This window comes from Molossus molossus, unplaced genomic scaffold (genome assembly GCF_014108415.1).
Source record: "Molossus molossus isolate mMolMol1 unplaced genomic scaffold, mMolMol1.p scaffold_m16_p_8, whole genome shotgun sequence".
Classification (NCBI taxonomy): Eukaryota; Metazoa; Chordata; class Mammalia; order Chiroptera; family Molossidae; genus Molossus; species Molossus molossus.
The window spans coordinates 111,610,928-111,632,661 of NW_023425402.1; the positions used below are offsets into that span (position 1 = coordinate 111,610,928).

The 21,734-nt window shown below is 58.1% G+C and overlaps 1 protein-coding gene across 13 annotated transcripts in view; it reads left to right on the forward strand.

Moving 5' to 3' along the window:
* The window catches only part of AFDN (afadin, adherens junction formation factor), a 137,004-nt gene extending 126,872 nt beyond the window's left edge, over positions 1-10,132 (forward strand). For 7 of the 13 annotated variants that reach the window (XM_036248283.1, XM_036248285.1, XM_036248286.1 and 4 more), the window contains 4 exons: positions 1,423-1,557; positions 4,157-4,664; positions 7,644-7,728; positions 8,367-10,132. In XM_036248283.1, coding sequence (XP_036104176.1) covers positions 1,423-1,557; positions 4,157-4,664; positions 7,644-7,728; positions 8,367-8,520 — 882 coding nt within the window. In that variant the 3' untranslated portion in view covers positions 8,521-10,132. The remainder of the gene's footprint in view (positions 1-1,422; positions 1,558-4,156; positions 4,665-7,643; positions 7,729-8,366) is intronic. The other 6 variants (XM_036248293.1, XM_036248291.1, XM_036248290.1 and 3 more) reach the window with 2 other exon arrangements.
* Positions 10,133-21,734: the final 11,602 nt, after the last annotated feature.

Consider the following 21,734-nt stretch of genomic DNA (forward strand, 5'->3'; position numbering starts at 1 on the left):
TTGTTTTTAGTATGTTTTTATTGATTTTAGAGAGAGAGATAGAAACATCCATGTGAGAGAGAAACATCGATGGCTGCCTCCTGCACGCCCCCTACTGGGGGTCGAGCCCAAAACCCAGGCATGTGCCCTGACCGGGAATTGAACCAGGACTCTCAGTCCACTGAGCCACACCGGCCGGGCTCCATTTCAGGTTTAAGACTTTGAGTCAACTCACTGATGTAGGAGAGTGCAGAGCCAAGGGGGCCAAGCCGAGGGGTGCAGAGCCAAGCGGGGGGTACAGAGCCGAGGGGGCCGAGCCGAGGGGCTCCTCCAGCCCAGGCTGCTGGCGAGAAGTGGACAGAAGGCATCGTTGGCAGAGTTGCTTTCCCAGCAGAAGCAGCTGTTACATTGAGAGGGAAAAAGAGAGTCTTGCTCTGTTCTTTACTGGCCAAGTGAATGTGCATTTAATTCAGGGTCCCTTTCAGGAAAGGTGTTTCTACCTGCAGTGAGTGCACAGGAAATGTGACCAGCAGGGCAAAGGAGCTGGAACCCAAGCAGGAGAGTTGTCGGAGATTTTTAAGGCACCCTTAAGTATCGCAGCGGCTGAGTGGCCTGAGGGAAGGTGTTAGACGGCATGCGGGTGATGGACGGTCGAGCCACAGAAGAATCTTGTGACGAGTGGTTACCTAAGAATAAGATGCACTACCTCGGGAGGTGGGCAGTGGTCCTCGCCAGACGTGTCCCAGCACACAGAGTTCCTTGGCAGAATGTGGCAGGAGGTTCTCCCACAGTCCCAGTTCCGACTCTGTGACACGGTGTGATCGTGTCCCTGAGCAGGAGAGGGATTCTTGGACGCACGGCCAACAGTGGGCTTCTACAGCCATTAGGGCTTTTACAGGGATTCTCAGATGGGTCCAGAGGGAGCTGGTGGCAACGGGCCAGGCTGGGCGAATGCTACAGACTCTGTCCCCAAGACCAGGTGACATCTGTAGCCCCTGGAGTCCTGTGCTGCCCCCAGAGGCTAGTGTTATTGTGCCCTCGACCACAGGGGGGCAGGCTTCTCTGAAATGGGGTGGAGACTGAAATGAACCTGGGAGAGGCTGGTTGAGGGTATTCCATGGGTCCATGACTTGGGGTGTCTGCTGTTTGCATCTCTTAATTCACATGAGCTGGTTACCTTAAACATATTCTCATAGAAGAGTCGTGCTTGTCTGCGTGCATGTGAGTGGGGCCCACTGTCCGCACCACGGTGGGCGGCAGTGCTGGGGGAGCTGCAGGGTCTGCTTCACGGTCAGGTCGTGGAGCTTGGAGTGTGAGTCCTGCCGTCCTCGGCCGCGCGTTGAACCTGGCCTGTCACTGAGCTCTGTGTGCGTCTGCTCGTCTGTGTGCTGCGGCGTCGGCGGTGCCGTCCGCAGGCGGAAGCTAAGACTGATGTGCTGTTAGTTGCAGGATGAGGAGCGCAGGCGGCAGCAGCAGCTGGAGGAGACGCGGCAGCGGGAGGCGGAGGAGCGCGCCCGGCAGGAGGACCACCGGCTGCGGCAGGAGGAGGAGCGGGCCAAGCGGGACGCTGAAGAAAAGGTTATGGTCCTCTAGGGGCACAGGGGCTAGCGCTGGCACGTCTCTGAGTGCAGCAGACAGGGCCGCACCCGCTCTGCCCTGGAGCGCAGCGAGCAGGGCTGGCCGCCGCCTCTCTTCCGAACTGTCTCCAGACCCCTTCTCTGCGCGTGTCTCTGACTTCCGAGCTCTTAGGCCTGGTCGGCCACGAGCCTCTGCTCCAGGGCTGCTGACCTGGGCTGTGTCCTGGCTGGCGCAGCCCCTGGTTCCCACGGAGGTGCGTGCTCACTGGTGTTCAGCTCGAGCCTGAGCTGTGGGAAGCAGCAGGACGCAGCGGACACCTGCTGACACGGCCCCGTAGCTGTTCCTGGAGCCGCTCCTTCTGGCTGGTGCAGAGCACGTGGCTTGTGAAGGACGTGAGACGAGGGATGTGATGCGTGTGTGACCTGGTAGATGCTCTCATGTTCCCGTATGTGGGCTTTTTAACCCAAGTAACCTTTCAATTGAATTCTAAGAGGACGACCCAGGGGCCTGTTCTCAGAACGGGGCTGTTGCTGTCCCTCCCCAGCCCTGTGCAGGGGCTCCGGCCGGCCCGCTGCTGTGACAGGCGTCCCCACACCTCCCTTCTGTGAAGGCGGAAGCTCAAGTGCCACAACCTCTGATGGGAAAAGCTTAGTTTGTATTAGAAATTCCTTCTTTGATAGTCCAGTGACCTCTGTGGACAGAGCGCCCTCCCATTCAGCCCGAGGAAGGACTTGGAGGGAGCCCTCTGTGGTGCGCAGTCGTGAGGTGTAGCGAGAGTGAGCCAGGGACGCCGGGCCCGTCCAGGTGAAAGCCAGCCTGTGCGCGCAGCTGTGCTGAGTGCTGTCCGGGCTCTGCAGGCCTCCCCTGCCCCTGTGCCGGCGCCTGCGCCTGCGGCCTCTGTGTGCCCAGGGGCGTCTCAGAGCCCGAGCTTCCGGCCCCCGTCACTCACGGGTGTGGTGAAGGCACATTGTCTTTCTGAGGAGCTCAGGTTTCGGGTTCAAGCCTCTGGGTGTCGTGTGTGTGCTGTTCTATGTCGGGGGCATGCCCCCCGGCTCCCTGCCTCCCAGTCGCGCCCCTGCCGTGTGCCATGCACCCCTGGGACACTGCAGGTGTCCAGAGGGCAGGTCTACGCCAGCACCTGTTCTTGCCACTGGCAGTCATGTCAGAGACAGTTTCCAGTAACTGCTCCCATAATTGAGTGGTCAGTGTAAAAAGAAGCTGAATAATCTACTTTTTTATACAAACATCCAAAATTGGTGGGTGCGCCTTGTTATAGAAAGTGCTGGTGCAACCAAGGCTTCTCGGGTCCTGGAATCAACCTGCCCTTGGTACCAGAAGGGTGCGCTGGCTCCCCAGCCTGGCACCCAGCCTGGCAGAGTCATGGGAATGCCCTGGGCTCACCTGGATTTGATTCCACATCCCAGGAGGACACCTGTTTTGTGTAAAAATAAGAAAGAAGGTTTTCCTTCAGGACGTCTCCACGTAGAGTCAGAAGGTAGTGAGGCTGGTCCGGGCCCTGGCGGGGCTGAGCTCCCTCTCGTCTCCTCCCCAGAAGGCCTTGCGTGTGTGCGTGCGTGTCTGTCTGTCTGTCTGTGCAGGGCAGCGGGAGAGAGCAGGCAACTTCCAATAGGGGCTGAAAACTGACCCTGATGCCAGCAAGGTCCCTGGGACTGGTTCTCTGGTTGATGGATCCAAACTGCATTGTAAACATTATTCTCATTAAGGCCGATGATTCTGTTTGATTTCTCATCTCTTCTCGTTTACTTTTTCCTTGTGTTCTAAAACTCTGTCAATCTTTTAACAAAATTGCGCTGTTACCCTTTTTAATGTTAAAATAATTTTAACACTGTCAACTGGAGTTTACACAGATGTATGTCAGAAAAATGTATAGTACATGTCGAAATATATTTGATCTTGTTGCTGTTGCTCTCATTTCTGTCTGTCAGGGAGTGACGATGTAAACGTCATTTGAGAACTGTGGGGAGAGATGGTTAGTGTTGCTCTGGGAACGCGAGTCGGTTCGCGCTGAGGCGCCCCTTAGTTTCCGTCCGGATGACGGGGACAAAGCAGGTGGCGGGAGGACTGCTCTTCTGAAGCCGCTGGGCGCAGGGGGCGCCGGGCGCCGCTGGGAGCACAGCTGTGGGAGGCCAGGTAGGGCCTGTGTCTGGCTTTGTTTTGCCTTTGAACTCGGCAGTCACAGGTAAGTTGCTGTCCTCGCGGAGCAGGAGACAGAGCCAGAGAGAAGCTGGGGCAAGTGGAAGCTGCTGGGACCGCTGGACGGGACACTGAGGCAGAGGGTGGGAATGGGGAGCCCGGAAGCACCTGAGATGAGAGTGTGTTCATTCTGTGCTTTTCTGAGCAGCCATGTCAGACGGTTCCAGAGCAGTGAGTGTGCTTCTCAGAAGAAGCCCTCCAGGCTGCCCTGTCTGCTTCTGTGCAGTGTCCCCACATCCAGGCCTCTGCGCTCCTCAGGTGGTCAGGGCACTGGCCAGGGGCCTGAGGCAGATCCACCCTTCCTGCTCTGAGAGGCCTAGTGGGTGGGCTGTGGTCCCCTCCGGCCTTACCTGACCTCTGTGCTTTTGTCTGTTCCCGCCGGCAGAGGCGACAGGAAGAAGGGTATTACAGCCGCCTGGAGGCCGAGAGGCGCAGACTGCACGAGGAGGCTGGACGCAGGCTGCTGGAGCCCGAGGAGCCTGGTCTGTGCAGGCCTCCGCTTCCCCGGGGCTATGAGCCCCCGGCCCCGCCCCCTCCGGCTGCCGCCCCTCCCCCCCCACCTCAGCGCACCGCCTCCTACCTGCAGGCCCAGGTCCTCTCCCCTGACTCCCTGTACACCGCCAAGTTCGTTGCCTACAGCGAGGAGGAGGAGGAGGAGGAGGAGGAGGACCGCAGTCCAGCAGGTCAGGATAAGTGCTCCCGCACAAGGCCGTCTCACGGGCACCTTCCTCCTGCCGCCCTTAAGCCGCGCCCGGCCTCCGATGGCATCTTTCTCTCCAGCTCATTCCAGCCACCCTCGGCCAGTGCCAACAGTACTGCCCGCAAAGCAGGCCAGCCCCCGCCCCCTCCAAAAACAGCAAGCTTCTCCCATCTCGGCCACTCCAGAGGTAGAGGTAAAAAGTAGAGCTGCCAGTCAGCCTCCTGCCTTCCTGGTCGGATCTGGGCATCTCTCTGCACACTGCCCACTGGGGTGCGGTCCGTCTCGGCCCACTCACTTGGGAGTCCGAATCAAGCTTGATCATGGGCTCAGCGTGGTGATCTCCCTCTGCCTGGCTGCAGGTCTCTGCTTGTGCGCCAGTGATTGGCACCTGAGAGCCCTCCTCCCCACCCCACAATCAGTCCTTCCGTGCTCGTGCCTGACGTACTGTTGGTCTTGGCCTTCATTCTCTGCCTCTTCAAGTAACTCCTGCGTTTGGGTGAACGTGTGCCCTCTCCCCACGTTCTGGTGTCTAAAGATAAGTTCCTCCTTACTTAACAGTGTCCTAGCACACGTTAAGTTTTGTTACTTAACGCAAGCAGGACTTTCTGTCCCAGACCATGTGCCATGTAGTGGTGGTGCAGCAGGGGCCCGAGTCCTGGCAGCACCTGCTAAGCTGGGCTGGGGACTGCTGAGCGTCAGCTGCCCCGCCAGGGCCAGAGACCGGGTCGTGAGTCACCCCAGCCACCTTCTTCCTCCCAGTCGCCTTTCCTCCTCCGAGCTCCGCAGCGCTGGCGGCCAGGCCTCTATAGGCACACGCTTGCCTCGGGTTCTGGTCAGCACCCGGGTTCTCCCTGCGCCAGGCCCAGAGGCCGGTGCATCCTCGGTATCGTTTCTGAGCCGCACTGAGTTAGACGCACAGCAGAACTGTGCTGTGTGGATTCCGGTTCCAGGCTCAGGTCTTCTGAGTTCTCCCGGGCAGCACCGGGCACGCACCGCCGCCCTGCGGGGACTGTGCCGTGACGCACGTCACAGGTGGCTCTGCCGGGCCTCTCTCCACCTGAGGCAGAGCTTTGAGCCACTCCGGAGCCGACACTTTACCTTTTCATCGAGTTTCTGTTGTAAATATCCAGAATGTGCTATCCTTACGACTTTTAAGTAAAAAAATCATAGTGATTTTTTAAAAAAATTCTCACCTGAGGATATGTTTTTAGAGAAAGGAAGGGAGAGAGAAAAGCATTGATCAGCTGCCTCCCGCACAACCCTGCCCAGGGATCGAATCCACAGCCTTTTGGTGTACAGGATGAGGTTCCCCCCGCTGAGCCACCAGCCAGGGCAGGAGTAACAGTAACTTTTGAAGTGAGGTGCCATCAACGTCCTCACAGCAGAGGACAAGCTGAATTTGAGCTATTTTGTAAACGTGGGACAGAAATAAATAGGCTTGGTGACGTTGCAGCTGAGCGTCACGCCAGCTGCCTTGGCCGTCAGTCACACCACGGCCCTCGCCTGTCTCACTCCTGAGGGCGTAGGAGCAGGTTGCACCTGCATCCGCCTCTTTAAAGACCCCTTCCTATCCGGCTGGGCAGCTCTGGCTGAGCGCGACCCTGCACCAAGAGGTCACCGGTTTGATTCCCTGTCAGGGCACATGCCAGGTTATGGGCCAGATCTCCAGCAGGGGGGGTGCAGGAGGCAGCCAATCGATGTTCTTTCTCATTGATGTTTCTGTCTGTCTCTCCCTCTCAATTCCTCTCTCTGTAAAATCAATAAAGGGAAAACGAAATTTTTAAAAAAAAGACCCCTTCCTTCAAGGACAGAGCTGGTGCACCAAGTGCAGAATGTGTCCTGCGCCCCCCCTGGCGTCCTGCACCTGTGCTCAGCTCTGTCCTGCTGGGAGCTCTCTGGAGCGTCTGGCTCTGCAGCCGGGACCGTTCCTTCCACTGGGCGCTGTGCCGACAAGGCCGGGGGCGGGGTCAGCACCGCGGCCTGTTCAGAACATTCTCTGCCAAGGCTGTCTGGAAATTATTTGACATGTGGTCTTGATTCATACATAGTCAGCTGGAAGTGTTTGATACTCTGATTGACTGGATATTTTGAAAAATTCACTTATACCAGTGGAAGAAACAACTATTCTTAAAACAAAGCTCAAAAGATACAACATTTTTTAAAAAACAAAGTGAATAAATATTGAGAATAAAAACTGAAAAAATTCTATACGAATAGCGTATCTAAAGGCTGCTGTGGAGCTCCCTGGAGCCGAGACGGGTTCTGTCGGGTCTGCTGAGTCTCTCTGAGGCCTTCCTGTGTGACTGGGACCCGGCCCCGGGCGAGGGCGGGCGCTGCCCGGGCTGCCCCACAGCACTGTCCGCCGCGCTGGCCTCCGGGCCTGCCCGCCCACCGCCCGGGGCTGCCCTGTGCTGGCGCCGAGTGCTCGGGCACCTGCGCTTCTCAGCGAGATTGCTGAAGTGTGGAAATGTTTTCCTTGAGCTACAGTTACTAGAAATAGATTAGCAGGGTTTCGATGTATTGATTTTAATAGTGTATCATTGGGGAAGATGAGCCTGTTTGGATGCATTTGAATTATCGTCTGCATCATGTCTTTGGCTCTCCCACCACCCTGGGGCAGAGACGGCAGGCGGGGCCCTCAGGCCGCTGCCCACTGCGGCTCCTCCCGGCGGTCACCTGTGCCTGTGGCACCAGGGTCCATGCAGGGCTTTGCACGGCTCATTTGTTAGAAGAGTCTCGTTTGTTTTGAAAAGAAAAAATGTAGTAGCTGCCCTAAAAAGAGGGACTTCAGTCACATGACTACTTAATCTGCGGATCACGCTTACTCGGTGATTTTGCAGGAAAATTCCCAGTGTTGGGAGCGTCTGGGGCGCTCTGCCGTCTCCCCCTGTGAGGCAGTCTCCTGTGGGTTTTCTCTGCCTGAGGCCTGTGCAGTCCTCTCTGGTCCTGCAGCCGGAGGCCAGCGATCAGCGCCTTGTGGGGCCGCATCGGACTGTGTGGCTGCTGGGAGGTGGGGGCACCCCCCGCTGGGCTGTTGTCTGACCTGAAGAGCCTGCTCTGCTTACTCAAAGTGTCTTGCTCTTCTATTAGTACTGCGTCCTTTTCATGAGTAAAGTTTTGGAAATAATGCAAGTCCTTTAACTTTAACTTTTTTTTTTTTTTTTTGAAAAAGGACCAAACTCTTTTACGGGATCATCCGGGACACTATTTGGTGCCCAAGATGCTTATCAGGACCCGAGAGAGAAAGTGTCTAAAAGGTATTTGCGTTAGTGCTGGACGGGCACCTCCCTGGGGGCTGGCTTGTTCCTTCCTCTCACCCTGTTTGCACGAGGCCCCACTGCCCTTCAGGGACTTGCCAGTCCCGGTGTCGACCACACACAGGACTCGAGCACTAAGCGTCTCCCCATGTGTCGCTCATGGAGCTGTTCAGACAGAGGGTGGGCCCAGGCTCGTGGGGCTGTTCAGACAGGGGGTGAGCCCGGGCCCCTGGGGCTGTTCAGATGGGGTGGGCACGGGCCCCTGGGGCTGTTCAGACGCAGGGTGGGCACAGGCCCCTGGGGCTGTTCAGACAGGGGGTGGGCGCAGGTCATGCTGTGTTTTGAAACTGGACGTCTCTGCGTAGACTTCATTGTTGAGAATCACCTGCTTGCTAAAATCTAGTTTACTGAAGAGTTTTGAGACATGGATATGACTGGAGAAGGTTAACGTTCTTAGGAAGAAAATAGTTTTGCCCTTTTTTCTACATGGGTTTAAATACAGCTCAGTGATTTTAATTATAGGAAAGGTGATGGCAGGGTCACCAAAGAACGAGTCTCTCATAAAACTGTCGCTGAACTCGCTCCTTGTTGACGAGGGGCCCGTGTGACCAGATGTCTTGTCTTTCCTTCTCCTGCAGCCACGAAGCAGATCTCGCTGGAAGTTCGGGGGCCCCTGAGAACCTGACGTTCCGAGAGCGCCAGCGTCTGTTTTCACAGGGTCAGGACGTGTCTGATAAAGTGAAAGCCTCTCGTAAGCTGATGGAACTGGAACACGAGCTGAACACCAAGTGAAGAGGAGACGGCACCTGGTGTCGCCCGGGTCCTCCCACGCAGCCGCGTAGGCACGAGCGTGGGGGAGAGCGAGGGGCACTGTGCTCTCTGTTTCTGCAGTGCGGGGATCACAGATGCTCCAGTTCCGAGAAACTCCTCCTGCTGACCAGGAGGCCCTCTGCGCGGGCCGCGCTCTGTCCGGCTCTCCTCACCCCACTCACTGCAGACCTTTCCTTTTCTGTTTTAGACGAGTCTGGGGACAGAGCGAAGGGTAGAAACACTGAGGTGTCTCCCCTGCCTTTCCCAAGGAGCACAAAGAAGTCCTATTTCTCTTCTTTTTTAAAGACCTGACTTCAGCTCTCAGAGAATAGCGTGCCCCGCCCCGCCCCGCCCCGAGTCTTGTTTGCACTGTCAGTGGCCACGCGCTGCCGACGGAGAGTCGGTCCTCTGCCCGCAGCCCGGTGAGGCCACTGGCCTTCCTCCCAGGCCCGAGCGGCGGGCGGGCGCCGTCCGCGCCCCTTACAGGTGAGGCCTCCCGGCCAGTTCCACAGAGCTGACGGGAAAGAATTCCCAACAGACAGTTTTGAGACTTTAAGTTTAGGAAATTTTATTTTTATAAATGCCAGATTATTATGATAAATGGTTGGTGATTTTGAAGGTGGCAGCAGCATTAGAAAGCTAACTACATATTCAGACATTCAGGGGCCCCGGGAGGATGTCGATGTGAACGGAGCATCTGGGGCTCCGAGGCATCAGGTGCCATGTGCACCACCTGCTCAGGGATTCCGTCCCACACGTGGACCTGGGTGCGGGGCGGGGCGCGCACGGCAGCGCCTGACGTCTGAGAGGGACTGTGCCCTTCACGCTTTTCCACATCTGATGGGCTGTTTGATTTCCGTTTGTTGGATTATTAATCGCCACATTCCTTCAGCTATGAACATGTGGCTGATGCTGGGGAGACGGACCTCACTGTTTTATATTGTTGATGTTAAAGTGGTAAATTACTTAGTGACTATAAGGAAATTTTCTATTGACAAAGCCCTGACGTGGGTCCTAGAAGATTCTTCTGCACCATGTTCTCTTACAGATGTGTGTGTTAGAGAGATGTGCACACTTCCAAATGGGGGGGGGGGGCTTCCCGGCCTGGGAAACAGGGCAGTACGATGTCCTTAAAGTGCAAGTAAATGATCTTGTCTATCAGGGCTCCAACTTGGGAGTGTGCCTTTACCATTCTCGCTTAAGTCGGAGAGGGAAGTGGGCCTGCATGTTATGAAGGATTTGCACACTTGCTCAAAGTGCTAGGAAAAGCAGGCTCCTCCCCCGCACCCTGGGAGCACTGGCAGCCTTCCCGGGCGGAACCCCCTTCTTAGAGAATATGATGCAGATGGACTACTATTCTGTTAATATATAGAAGAAATCAGTGCACATGAGTACATGCAAATACATGTAAATACCTGCACACAGGGTGCTTGTACGTGTGGTTGTCAAACTCCGGAACGGGGTTTGGCCGTCCTTGACGGTGTTCGGGTGTGAGTGGGTGTGGGAGGGCTTTTCATAACTGCACTACTTGGACGACATCAAACTGCTGTAGTTCCATTTCTACTGTACCCCATTCACAGCCTGTTTTTAATAAACTTGGTATGTATTTAAGTGTACTTGCTGCCACCTGTTTCCATGGCGCTGACAGAGATGGTGGCCGCCACAGCAGCCTTCCCCGTCCGGCTGCGCCCTGTCGTTTCTGCCGGGCGGTGCTCCTGGTTTACCCCACTGGTGCGGACTGACAGACGAGACTGCGTCACGTGGACGGTGGTCTCAGACACGGCCCGGCTTTCACGGCGTTTGCTCTGCACCAGCAGCCACATGGTCACGCACACTGCTCTGTTACACCCCCCAGTGCCACGGGAACCAGCACACTGCAAACAGGATGTCCCCCCGGGCGGGTTGGAGTGCAGGGGCCCAGCCGAGCTTGCTCAGTGGGGGGTCTGGTGGCAGGTGGGTATGAGGACAGATGGGAGGTGGGCACTCAGGGCCGCCAGAGCCAGGAGCTGCACCTGGAGGGGCCTCGCCCTGCAGGCCCTGGGTTTCCGCCTCCCTTCACCATTCCTTCCCAGCCTCTGAGCGGGCGCCGGGCCAGGGCAGCGCCACGGATTCCCAGGCCTTGCGAGGGCAGGAGTGAAAGGCTGTAGGGACCCTGGAGATCTCTCTGGCAGGACCAGGTATTCTATCAGAACTCACTTTTAGTCTAGCTGAGGAAGACAAAGCCTAGAGACTTAATGTTGACTTGGTTTCATCTCCAGGCCCGTGGTTCTGTGGCTTTGCATGGAAGGAATGCTTATTACCGGCAGAGCCCTGGCCCCGCCTCCCGCCGCAGCAGCCGTGGGCGGCGGAGTTCTGCACCTAAGTATACATTGGGAGTGGGTTAGGCCACAGCAGTTTCCGTGGGAAACCCCAGAAGAGAAATACATGCAGAAAGTGATGATTTTCATTCCAGAATCGTCCGGTGTGTTCTAAGGAGCCATGCAACCCTGAAATCTACACGTGCAACTTCAAAGGGGATAGGAAAGGCCATCTCTTGCACAATTTATTCAAGAAACAATTTGTCAGTCACTGGTGACACGGTGGCTCCCGTCTCCAGAGCAAGTCCAGGAGACAGTTTGTCTGTACAAACATAGAGTTAGTGGCCGAATTTGTATAAGGAAAATGTACGGGGTACTTTGGGGGTCTAACAGGACGACCCCATTGGAGTTGAGATGACAGTCTTTTTGTGAAAATGATACTCTTCCCTTTTGAGAGAAGAGCTGTAGTGGCGGAAGGCAGACCCTGAGGCAGAGCGGCGGCCCAGGGCAGGGCAGCGAAGGCGGTGGGGTCAGGGACGCGGCGCAGGAGGCTGAACTCCCACAGGACTGAGGGGGGTGCCGTGGCACCGGCAGGTGACAAGAGACGGGTGGGCAGGGCGAGGGGAAGGTGGCCAGGTGTTGGTGGAAACAGCTCTCCTTTCAGGGGCCCCTCACAATGTCAGATGGCAGCCATGTGTCCACGAGTCTCCGTGGGTGAAGCCTATTTTTCTGCTCTTGTAAAGCTTGTACAGAGGCTGCAGGTGCAAATGGCCTCAATCTAAGTTGGTGACAATGGTTCCAACTTCAACTTGGAATATTAAGAAATAAAGTAAAACGTTAAGTAATCTAACAACAACAACAAAAGGAGAAACCTGGAGAACATCAAGGTTAATTGTGTAGCTTTAAAAATGGCCTCCTGCCTCCTGCCTCCTGCCTCCTGCCTCCTGCCCAGCGGGTGTGGCTCAGTGGTTGAGTATCAACCCTGCACCAAGAGGTCACCGGTTCGATTCCCGGTCAGGGCACATGCCCAGGTTGTGGGCCCGATCCCCAGTAGGGGGTGTGCAGGAGGTGGCTAATGCTCTCTCTCATTGATGTTTCTCTCCCTCTCCCTTCCTCTCTCTAAAATCAATAAAGAAGAAAAAATTAAAAATGTCCTGCCTCCGAGTTTTTTTTGGGGGGAGCAGGCCCAAAAATGTAAGAGCAGCTTGAGTTGAGCAAAATGTATCACATGCTCTGAACAGCATATCAAAAAAAAAAGAGGGAAGCATAATAGGGATTTGGGGAGCTTTTGTTGGTTCGTCTCTATTAAGTATCATAACCTGAATGCAGTCGGCCATCATTTATCGCGGTTAATCGGTTCCAGATTCTACGGCGATAAATGAATTTCCGCGAAGTAGGATTCCTTATTTGTACAAGTCGTCCCTCTCCACTGCAACATAGTGTTTTGAAAAGTCCTCGTCCCCCTCCGCTGCAACATAGTGTTTTGAAAAGACCTCGTCCCCCTCCGCTGCAACATAGTGTTTTGAAAAGACCTCGTCCCCCTCCGCTGCAACATAGTGTTTTGAAAAGACCTCGTCCCCCTCCGCTGCAACATAGTGTTTTGAAAAGACCTCGTCCCCCTCCGCTGCAACATAGTGTTTTGAAAAGACCTCGTCCCCCTCCGCTGCAACATAGTGTTTTGAAAAGACCTCGTCCCCCTCCGCTGCAACATAGTGTTTTGAAAAGTCCTCGTCCCCCTCCGCTGCAACATAGTGTTTGAAAAGTCCTCGTCCCCCTCCGCTGCAACATAGTGTTTTGAAAAGTCCTCGTCCCCCTCCGCTGCAACATAGTGTTTTGAAAAGACCTCGTCCCCCTCCGCTGCAACATAGTGTTTTGAAAAGTCCTCGTCCCCCTCCGCTGCAACATAGTGTTTTGAAAAGACCTCGTCCCCCTCCGCTGCAACATAGTGTTTTGAAAAGACCTCGTCCCCCTCCGCTGCAACATAGTGTTTTGAAAAGACCTCGTCCCCCTCCGCTGCAACATAGTGTTTTGAAAAGACCTCGTCCCCCTCCGCTGCAACATAGTGTTTTGAAAAGACCTCGTCCCCCTCCGCTGCAACATAGTGTTTTGAAAAGTCCTCGTCCCCCTCCGCTGCAACATAGTGTTTTGAAAAGTCCTCGTCCCCCTCCGCTGCAACATAGTGTTTTGAAAAGACCTCGTCCCCCTCCGCTGCAACATAGTGTTTTGAAAAGACCTCGTCCCCCTCCGCTGCAACATAGTGTTTTGAAAAGACCTCGTCCCCCTCCGCTGCAACATAGTGTTTTGAAAAGACCTCGTCCCCCTCCGCTGCAACATAGTGTTTTGAAAAGACCTCGTCCCCCTCCGCTGCAACATAGTGTTTTGAAAAGACCTCGTCCCCCTCCGCTGCAACATAGTGTTTGAAAAGACCTCGTCCCCCTCCGCTGCAACATAGTGTTTGAAAAGTCCTCGTCCCCCTCCGCTGCAACATAGTGTTTTGAAAAGTCCTCGTCCCCCTCCGCTGCAACATAGTGTTTTGAAAAGACCTCGTCCCCCTCCGCTGCAACATAGTGTTTTGAAAAAGTCCTCGTCCCCCTCCGCTGCAACATAGTGGTTTTGAAAAGACCTCGTCCCCTCCGCTGCAACATAGTGTTTTGAAAAGACCTCGTCCCCCTCCGCTGCAACATAGTGTTTTGAAAAGACCTCGTCCCCCTCCGCTGCAACATAGTGTTTTGAAAAGAACTCGTCCCCCTCCGCTGCAACATAGTGTTTTGAAAAGACCTCGTCCCCCTCCGCTGCAACATAGTGTTTTGAAAAGACCTCGTCCCCCTCCGCTGCAACATAGTGTTTTGAAAAGTCCTCGTCCCCCTCCGCTGCAACATAGTGTTTTGAAAAGTCCTCGTCCCCTCCGCTGCAACATAGTGTTTTGAAAAGTCCTCGTCCCCCTCCGCTGCAACATAGTGTTTTGAAAAGACCTCGTCCCCCTCCGCTGCAACATAGTGTTTTGAAAAGACCTCGTCCCCCTCCGCTGCAACATAGTGTTTTGAAAAGACCTCGTCCCCCTCCGCTGCAACATAGTGTTTTGAAAAGACCTCGTCCCCCTCCGCTGCAACATAGTGTTTGAAAAGACCTCGTCCCCCTCCGCTGCAACATAGTGTTTTGAAAAGTCCTCGTCCCCCTCCGCTGCAACATAGTGTTTTGAAAAGTCCTCGTCCCCCTCCGCTGCAACATAGTGTTTTGAAAAGTACCTCGTCCCCCTCCGCTGCAACATAGTGTTTTGAAAAGACCTCGTCCCCCTCCGCTGCAACATAGTGTTTTGAAAAGACCTCGTCCCCCTCCGCTGCAACATAGTGTTTTGAAAAGACCTCGTCCCCCTCCGCTGCAACATAGTGTTTTGAAAAGACCTCGTCCCCCTCCGCTGCAACATAGTGTTTTGAAAAGACCTCGTCCCTCTTCGCTGCAACATAGTGTTTTGAAAAGACCTCGTCCCCCTCCGCTGCAACATAGTGTTTTGAAAAGACCTCGTCCCCCTCCGCTGCAACATAGTGTTTTGAAAAGACCTCGTCCCCCTCCGCTGCAACATAGTGTTTTGAAAAGACCTCCATAGAGTGACCGGGAGTCGAAGCGCGGAGCGGCAGGGGCGGCCGTACTTGAGGATCGCTGACATGGAAGTAGACACGGAAACCGCCCCAAATCCTCCAAATCGTTGTGGGTACAGAATTTGACCAATTCAAAGGAACCTGCCCCTCCTGGTGACGTGTGACGTGTCTCGCTCGTTCTTTCAAGTTGCTTCCTTAGTCTCCAATAAAGCCGAGTGAGGGCGCAGAGTGGGTTCTGTCGCTCATCTCCCTCCAGGCGGTTCCTTCAGCGCGACCCCTGTGGCAGGAGACGTCGGGGTACCCGGGATGGGGAGGGGGGCAGAGGCCCCGCTGGCGGCCAGGCTCCACGCAACGGGACCAGTCCCTCCGAGTGGCCGGGCCCTAGGCCCGGAGCAGGATGCAAGGCCCGAGGGAGGGCGGTGCTGCCCTGGGCTGGGCTCTGCCGCGCCGGGAGGTGGTCATCCGGGGGGAGCCCTCCGGCCGGTCGGGACTAGAGCTGGACAGTGGTGAAAGCGGAAGAAGCTTTCCCTGGGAACCCCGGCGGAGGGGCTGGGAATGCGGAGGTCAGAAAGGGGGGTGAGGGTCCCCCAGAGGGCTTGTCGGAGCCCCTGGGTCCCCCAGTCTGCTGCGCTGGCCAGCGGCCCTCTCGCAGCACATCCTGGCCCTGCTCGCGCGTGGTCGCCACTGCACGTCCTGCGCCCACGCGGCTGCGGCTGCGCCTGCTCGGTCCTCCCGCGGCGGGGCGTGTGGGGGTGCGCGGGGGGAGCGCGGGGTGGGCAGCCGGCCCCGCCGGCGCCTCACCTGCGGCCGCCGCATCCACGCCGCGCGTGCACCGAACCTGGCGGACCGCTCACGTGTCCGTGTCCCAGCGGCCCCTTCGGGAGCGGAAAGGGATCAGGGGCGTCCGTCCCCTCGAGTGGCTACACCGTGTACCCAACGGGGCCGCGCGTCAGGGGCGGGAGGTGAGGGCGGGGCGGCGGGGCGGGAGGTGAGGGCGGGGCTGCGGGGCGGGAGGTGAGGGCGGGGCTGCGGGGCGGGAGGTGAGGGCGGGGCTGCGGGGCGGGAGGTGAGGGCGGGGCAGGGGGCGGGGCGGGCGTGGGGGGACTTCCCAGAGCGGGAGCCAGGCAGCTGCAGCTTCCAGCGCAGGTGAGGTGAGGGGGTGGGCTGCGACCCGGACCACTGCCCCTCCCCCCCGCGCCCTCTGACCCGAGCCTTGAGCACAGGGGCCTCGGAGGCGGAGCCTTGTGGGGGGGACTTGGGGGTCCTACCGAGGTAAACAGTGCGCAAGCCTGCACATGAGCTCCACATTGTCCACCCGAGCCCATCGGGCTCCCACCTGTTGTCCTGGGTGAGGTGGTGGGCCCCCCGGGGCCTATCCCTGCTCCCACCACTGCCCCTCTGCTGCCCCCCCGCCCACCTGGGCCGCCCCTCCTCAGCTCGCCCCTGCCCATCGCCCTCACCTGCCCCTGTGCCTCGCCCTGGCCGCCCCAGGCTCCTGTCCTCTCACCTGGGCTCCCCCCCTCACTGAATGTCCTGCGTGTAGGTGCTAAGTGCCGGGAAGTGATGTCCAGGGCATATGGGGATGAATTCAGAGGCGACCGCAGGTGAGTGTGAGCTGTGCCAGTGGGCCGTGTGCCCCTGTGGCCCCTGTGCTGCAGCCAGTGGCCGGGCCTGAGCGGAGGGACGTTCCGGGAGTGGTGGGCCGGAGCTGGGGAGGCGGAGAAGCTGGGCCCCGGCAGTGAGGGCCCGAGGGCCACTCGCCAGAAGACAAACCCCAGCGCGGGCTGTGGCCACAGGGCTGGACCGGAAGCGGAGGCCACTGCGGAGGTGAGCCGCGGAGGCCAGGCGGTCAGTCCCCACCGGTCAAGCAGGACTGTGAGAGACGTCTTTCTCGTCGCGAGGGCAAGGAGGGGCGACTGAAGAGGCGTTAAGAAGAGAAGGAAGACACGATCCGATCTGTATTTTGAAAATACCACTTTGTCACGAGCGGTGGGACAAGGGTCAGGGTGACTGACGGCCAGTCGGAAGGCAGGACCTCCGGGAAGACAGGATGAGGACCTTTGTGGACCTGCTCCCAACAAAACAAGCAGCTCAGGTGAAAACTGTTTTAAAGTGTTTGAAGCCTCTGGAGATTGCCAAAGGGCACATATCAAATGAAGAAACATTTATTCAGGAAAATCTACTGCCCCTGTACAGACACCGACTGTTTGTGCTCCCTCCGGCCCACCACCCAAGCTCAGCTGGACAGAAAGTCCGCTCCAGCCTGGCCAGTGTGGCTCAGTGGACTGAGCGTCGTCCATGGACTGAGAGGTCCGGGTTTGATTCCCAGTCAGGGCACATGCCCAGCTTGCGGGCTCGATCCCCAGTAGGGGGCGTGCAGGAGGCAGCCGATCGATGTTTCTCTCTCCCATGGATGTTTCTCTCTCTCTCTCACCCTTCCTCTCTCTCTAAAAAATCAATAAAAACATATTAAAAGATAAATAAGTAAAGGCCACTCCAGGCATATGTATGGCCAAGAAGACTGGGTTCTCTCTCCCTTCAGCTTCTAAGGGTCACCGTATCGCACCAGGGGACAGACCGCAGCATGGAGGTGGAGACCCTGCGCTCCTGGTGAGTGCCTCACCCGCCTCCACTCAGCCCTAAACAGCGGCTGAGAACACGGGTCCCGACCGCTGCTGCCCAGCTCGATCCTTATTGCAGACAAGAGGGCAAGCCAGTGGGCCAGGGGCCACAGCCTGGCGGCGCCCAGGGTGCTGGCGGGGAGATGCGGCCCAGGGGCGAGGCGGCCTAGAGGAGCAGACCTCTGCAGCCCTCCTCAGAAGAACTGACTTCATTTCTGCGCAGCGTGGGGAAGTTCAGAAACAATAGCTCTTCACGGAGAGCAATTATGAGTCTGCTGGGCCACCCTAGGAAGCACTGCAGACTGGGGGCCAAAGGAAGAGACACTTACTCCTCAGTCCAGAGCCGGGAAGCCCAAGGCCAAGGTGTCGGCAGGGTTGGTGTCTCCTTGGGACTCGTCCCGGGGCTTGCGACGGCCACCCTCTCCTGGGCGATGGCCTGTCCTCTGGGCGACCACCACGGGATCTCCTCTGCGTCCGAACTCCAGACGGGCAGTTTGGAGTGGAACTCACCCTCACAGCCTTCTTTTAGTTTAATCATCTCTAAAAGCCCTGTCTCCACCAACGGTCACATTCTGAGGTTTGGGGTTCAGGATTCAACATGTAAATTTGGGGGGTGCGGTGCCCCCCATAACAAGAACCCGGAGGCAGCTGCAAGGTGCCTTCCAGGGGTTAGAACGAAGCTCAGCCCGGCCAATAGAAGTACCTGCGCCCCGTGTCATTGGCCCAGACGCTGGAGAAATAAATGCCGCTGGAGAGACGTCTTTTAGGAATTAGTGGGTTAACCGAGGGGTTGGGAAGACAGTCAACAAAAGCCCCCCTGAAACCGCGGCCCCCAGGTGCCTGTGTGCGCCAAGCCCAAGGCTGGGTCCTGGAGCCACGCCGAAGACCAGGGGCGGTGACCAACGCCCCTAGAGAGTCCTGCAGTCACTCGGCACAGCCGGCCAGCGGCCACAGGGCCTCCGGAGGGGATCTGTATCCAGTTGCTACAGTGTATCACCCAAAATGTCCAGTGTTCAACGAAAATTACAAGACACGAAACGGGAGAAAGCTTGCACGCGAGAGAGCATCAGCTGACTGCGGAGAGGCCCAGGTGCTGACCAGGCAAAGACCAGAGCGGCCGCCAGAACTGTGTTCGGAGCAGTAAACAAAGGCGCACCTACCGGAGCAAGGAGAGCAGGGCCGCGTCTCGTCAGACCTGTCCCAGCGTCAGCCTGGCCCCTGCCTCCCAGCTCAGTCACCGTCGCTGGCGCTGCGGTTGCCCCAGCTGACCCGAGCGCCGTCCCTGCTCTGCCCACCGCTGTGCCCACGGTGCCCCGATAGGTGCCCAGCACCTGACAGTTCTCACGGAAACGTTTTGAATACACGAGTTCATGAGAGGAACAGTGATTCTTGTGATCAGGGCCCTCCGAGAGTGCCTTTCAAAATTCAGTGCACAGCCCTGGCCGGTTTGGCTCAGCGGTTAGAGCGTCGGCCTGCGGTCCAGAGAGACCCGGGTTCGGTTCCCGCTAAGGGCATGTACCTCGGTGGCAGTTTGTCCCCAGCCCTGGTTGGTCATGCGGGTGGCAGCCACTCGATGTGTCCCTTTCATGTCAATGTTTCTCTCTCTCTCGCTCTCTTCCTCTCTCTCCCTCCCACTCTATCTGAACAAAAAACGAAAGAATGTCCTTGGGTGAGGATAAAAAGAAAAAAACAAGAACAAAATTCAGTGTACACGTAGGTCACCTGGACTCTGAGTGACTTGGGGTGGGGGCACCCAGGTGCTGCTGGTTGGGGCTGTGCGTGGGGTAGGGTCACAGACACGGGGCTGGGGGCCTGGTGGCGCCACCCCTCCCGATGACCCCGTCCCACAGCTGTGTCCTTGCACCTGGACTTGGTCCTGAGGCTGGACACGACGACCAATGTGGGTCACCGACGTTGGCCATTTCCCCTCTCCAGTCCTTGGCTTTAGGCCAAAGAAGAGCGGATGGTTGAACTGCAGATGGGGAACCCCGATCTTCACCTGACACTGGCAGAGGTAACGTTCCACGTCCCGTGGACTGAGCTGGGGGAGGCCCGGGGTGCTGACTTCCGTGGTCGATCTCCGACACCGCCCACTCCGCCCTGAGCCCCCACAGCCCCTGGTCCTCTGACTGAGCGTGGTGCTGCCGAGTTCCTCCTCCTCCCGCCGGCTGCCAGGCTGTCTCTGTTCATGACTTGTTTCAGGACGAAAAATCAGTGACGAAGCTTCAGGTGCCAATGAGATGGTGTTTGGCGGTGGGGGGAGCTGGATGAGTCCGAGCAAACAGACCTTAGCAGGCTGACAGTCGGGCAGGGCTGGGCGGGCTGTTCAGTGTTTCCGTCAGGACGGGTTGTCCAGACACCGTGGGACAGTCTGCACAGGCAGCTCCCGGTGCCGCAGGGAGCCTGGAGCGGGCTGCCCACGGCCGAACGGCTCCAGCCCATAACCTCGGCCACCCCTCCCCCACTTCCTTGCTGTCTGTTCATCGTCTCACGTGGATCCGTTGTCTCATGCTGCCAAGGTGGCTGCTGGGGCTCCAGGCAGCATGCCCACGTGCCAGGGCGAGGGGAAGGTCAAGGAGACAAGGGAACACGCCTGCCAAGTCTGCCCTCTTTCAGTCATTTGCTCAGAAATCCTGCCCCAGGACTTCGCCAACACCTCACTGGCCAGAACGGGGGCGTGTGACCACCCACCTATAGGAGAGCCTGGAAATCCAGGAGCCAGTGGGGACATTGGAAACGGGTCCCGCCGGGCCGGTGCGGTCAGCCAGTCTCTGCACAGACACCTCAGCGCTGGGGTCTGCGTTCCACCAGAGAAGCAGGTGCGCCCACCCTGGCGGGACCAGGGTGAAGCCGCGTGGTGGGGGCGGGCCCCGGGGGCTCCTCGGGCAGCGGGGTTTCCGGTATCGGGAGGGGTGGTGAGGGCGGCTCCCACGTTTCTGTAATGGATCTGGTTTCTCAGAAATTCAAACACCGGAGCTTCGGAAAAACGTCCGCCCACCATTTCATAGCCTCTTCTCCGGAAAACGCTGTCCTTGGCTTTTTTTTTAATCCTCACCCGAGGATATTTTCTCATTTACTTTCAAACAGGGGTTGGGGTTGGGGTGGGGGGGAGACATTGATGTGAGAGGGACACATTGACTGGTTGCCTCTCGCACAACCCTGACCAGGGCCGAGGACCGAACCGCAGCCGAGGTACGTGCCCTTGACCGGAATCGAACCTACGACTCAGGTCTTGGGGCCAATGCTCTAACTGCTGAGCCAAGCCGGCCAAGGCAGATTCTTGACTTTTTTATGATCTTTTCTTTTAAAAAACGGTCACGTTGCTACATTGAACGTGCAGAGATGTCATTTCCTTCCTGATACGCCGTAGCCGGACCTCAGCCTGCAGCCCACGCGGCCTCCCTCCATCCCGCGGTCTCCGGCCACCACCTGCTTCCAGGTGTTCTTCCTCCGTCCCGCCCACCCGGTGTCGCCCGCCGGCTGGCCCTCTGACACACAGACGCAGACACACCTCCGTCCACACGGCGAAGGTGGCTTTCAGGTTGTGGGGCCTGCAGGCCTGGGGGGCAGCGCCCCGTCCACCGCTGGAGAGGGCGGTGCGAGAGCAGGGGCAGCTGAGCCAGGGCCGCGAGAAGCACACGGGACGGCGCAAAGCCGCGCTCCTGATCTGTGCTCAGACGGGTGACGGCACTGGGAGCTCGGGGCCATCCCCGCCCCGCGCCGGCCTCCCGGTCCTGGCCACAGTGCCTCACCCTCGTGCCCTCTGTCCCCTCTGCGTGAGGCAGAGTCCAAACCGCTTCCGACCAGTCTGTCCCCTCCATCCATCCTTCTGCATAGAGGGCCCGGGGCGACCTCTGTACACTGGGGCCTGCTGTAGACTCCCTCCCCTGGCCTCGCACGGTCCCCGAAAATGCCCAGCATGTCCCCTCGTCCCCCAGGCCTGCGGGAGCCTCTGTCCCCCTGTTCTTTCGGATGCTGGAGTGGACCCCCCTCCTGGGCCTATACCGCCACCTCCACCAGCTTCCTGGCCCCTCACCGCACCAATGGGGTCACCCCTCGGGACGCCACCCCGAGTTCCACCTGTGCTGTGTGCCCCTCATGCGGGCCCTTCGTGGCTGGTCCCGCCGCAGGGGCGCGGCACAGGGCTGGCCCGTGTCCTCACAAGGACAACATCCTCCCCGGATGAACACACCCACTTGGGGCCAGGGCGGGAAGGCTCAGCCATCTTCCGCTTTTCTCTGCGACCACAGAGCCACAGGACGCGGGGACGAGGAGGCGGGGGGCCCTCTGCAGGGGGCGTGCTCCCCCTGCTCCAGCTCCCGCAGGCGGCTCAGGTAGGGCCCAGGGCAGACCCCCACCCCCGCGGGCGTCCGCGTGCAGTGACTCGGTTCTCATTTCCTGGCCGACTGTGATCCGGTCTCGGGGGCAGGGGGCACTTAATTTGGGAAGCAGAGCTGATCGCGGGTACCAGACAGCCTTCCCAGTGCAGCCGACTGACCTGCTCCCTTAGACTGCGGGGTCGGGATTTTATCATCGGTTGTGGGTGGCGTTGACCTTGGGAACGCTGCCTCCTCACAGGACAAACAGAAGACCATCCTCAGAAAGCACCTGTGATGGGGGCTGGAGCAGAGATGGGGGGAAACGTTCCGGCCCCAGGGGGTGGTCCAAGTCGCCGTGGCCCC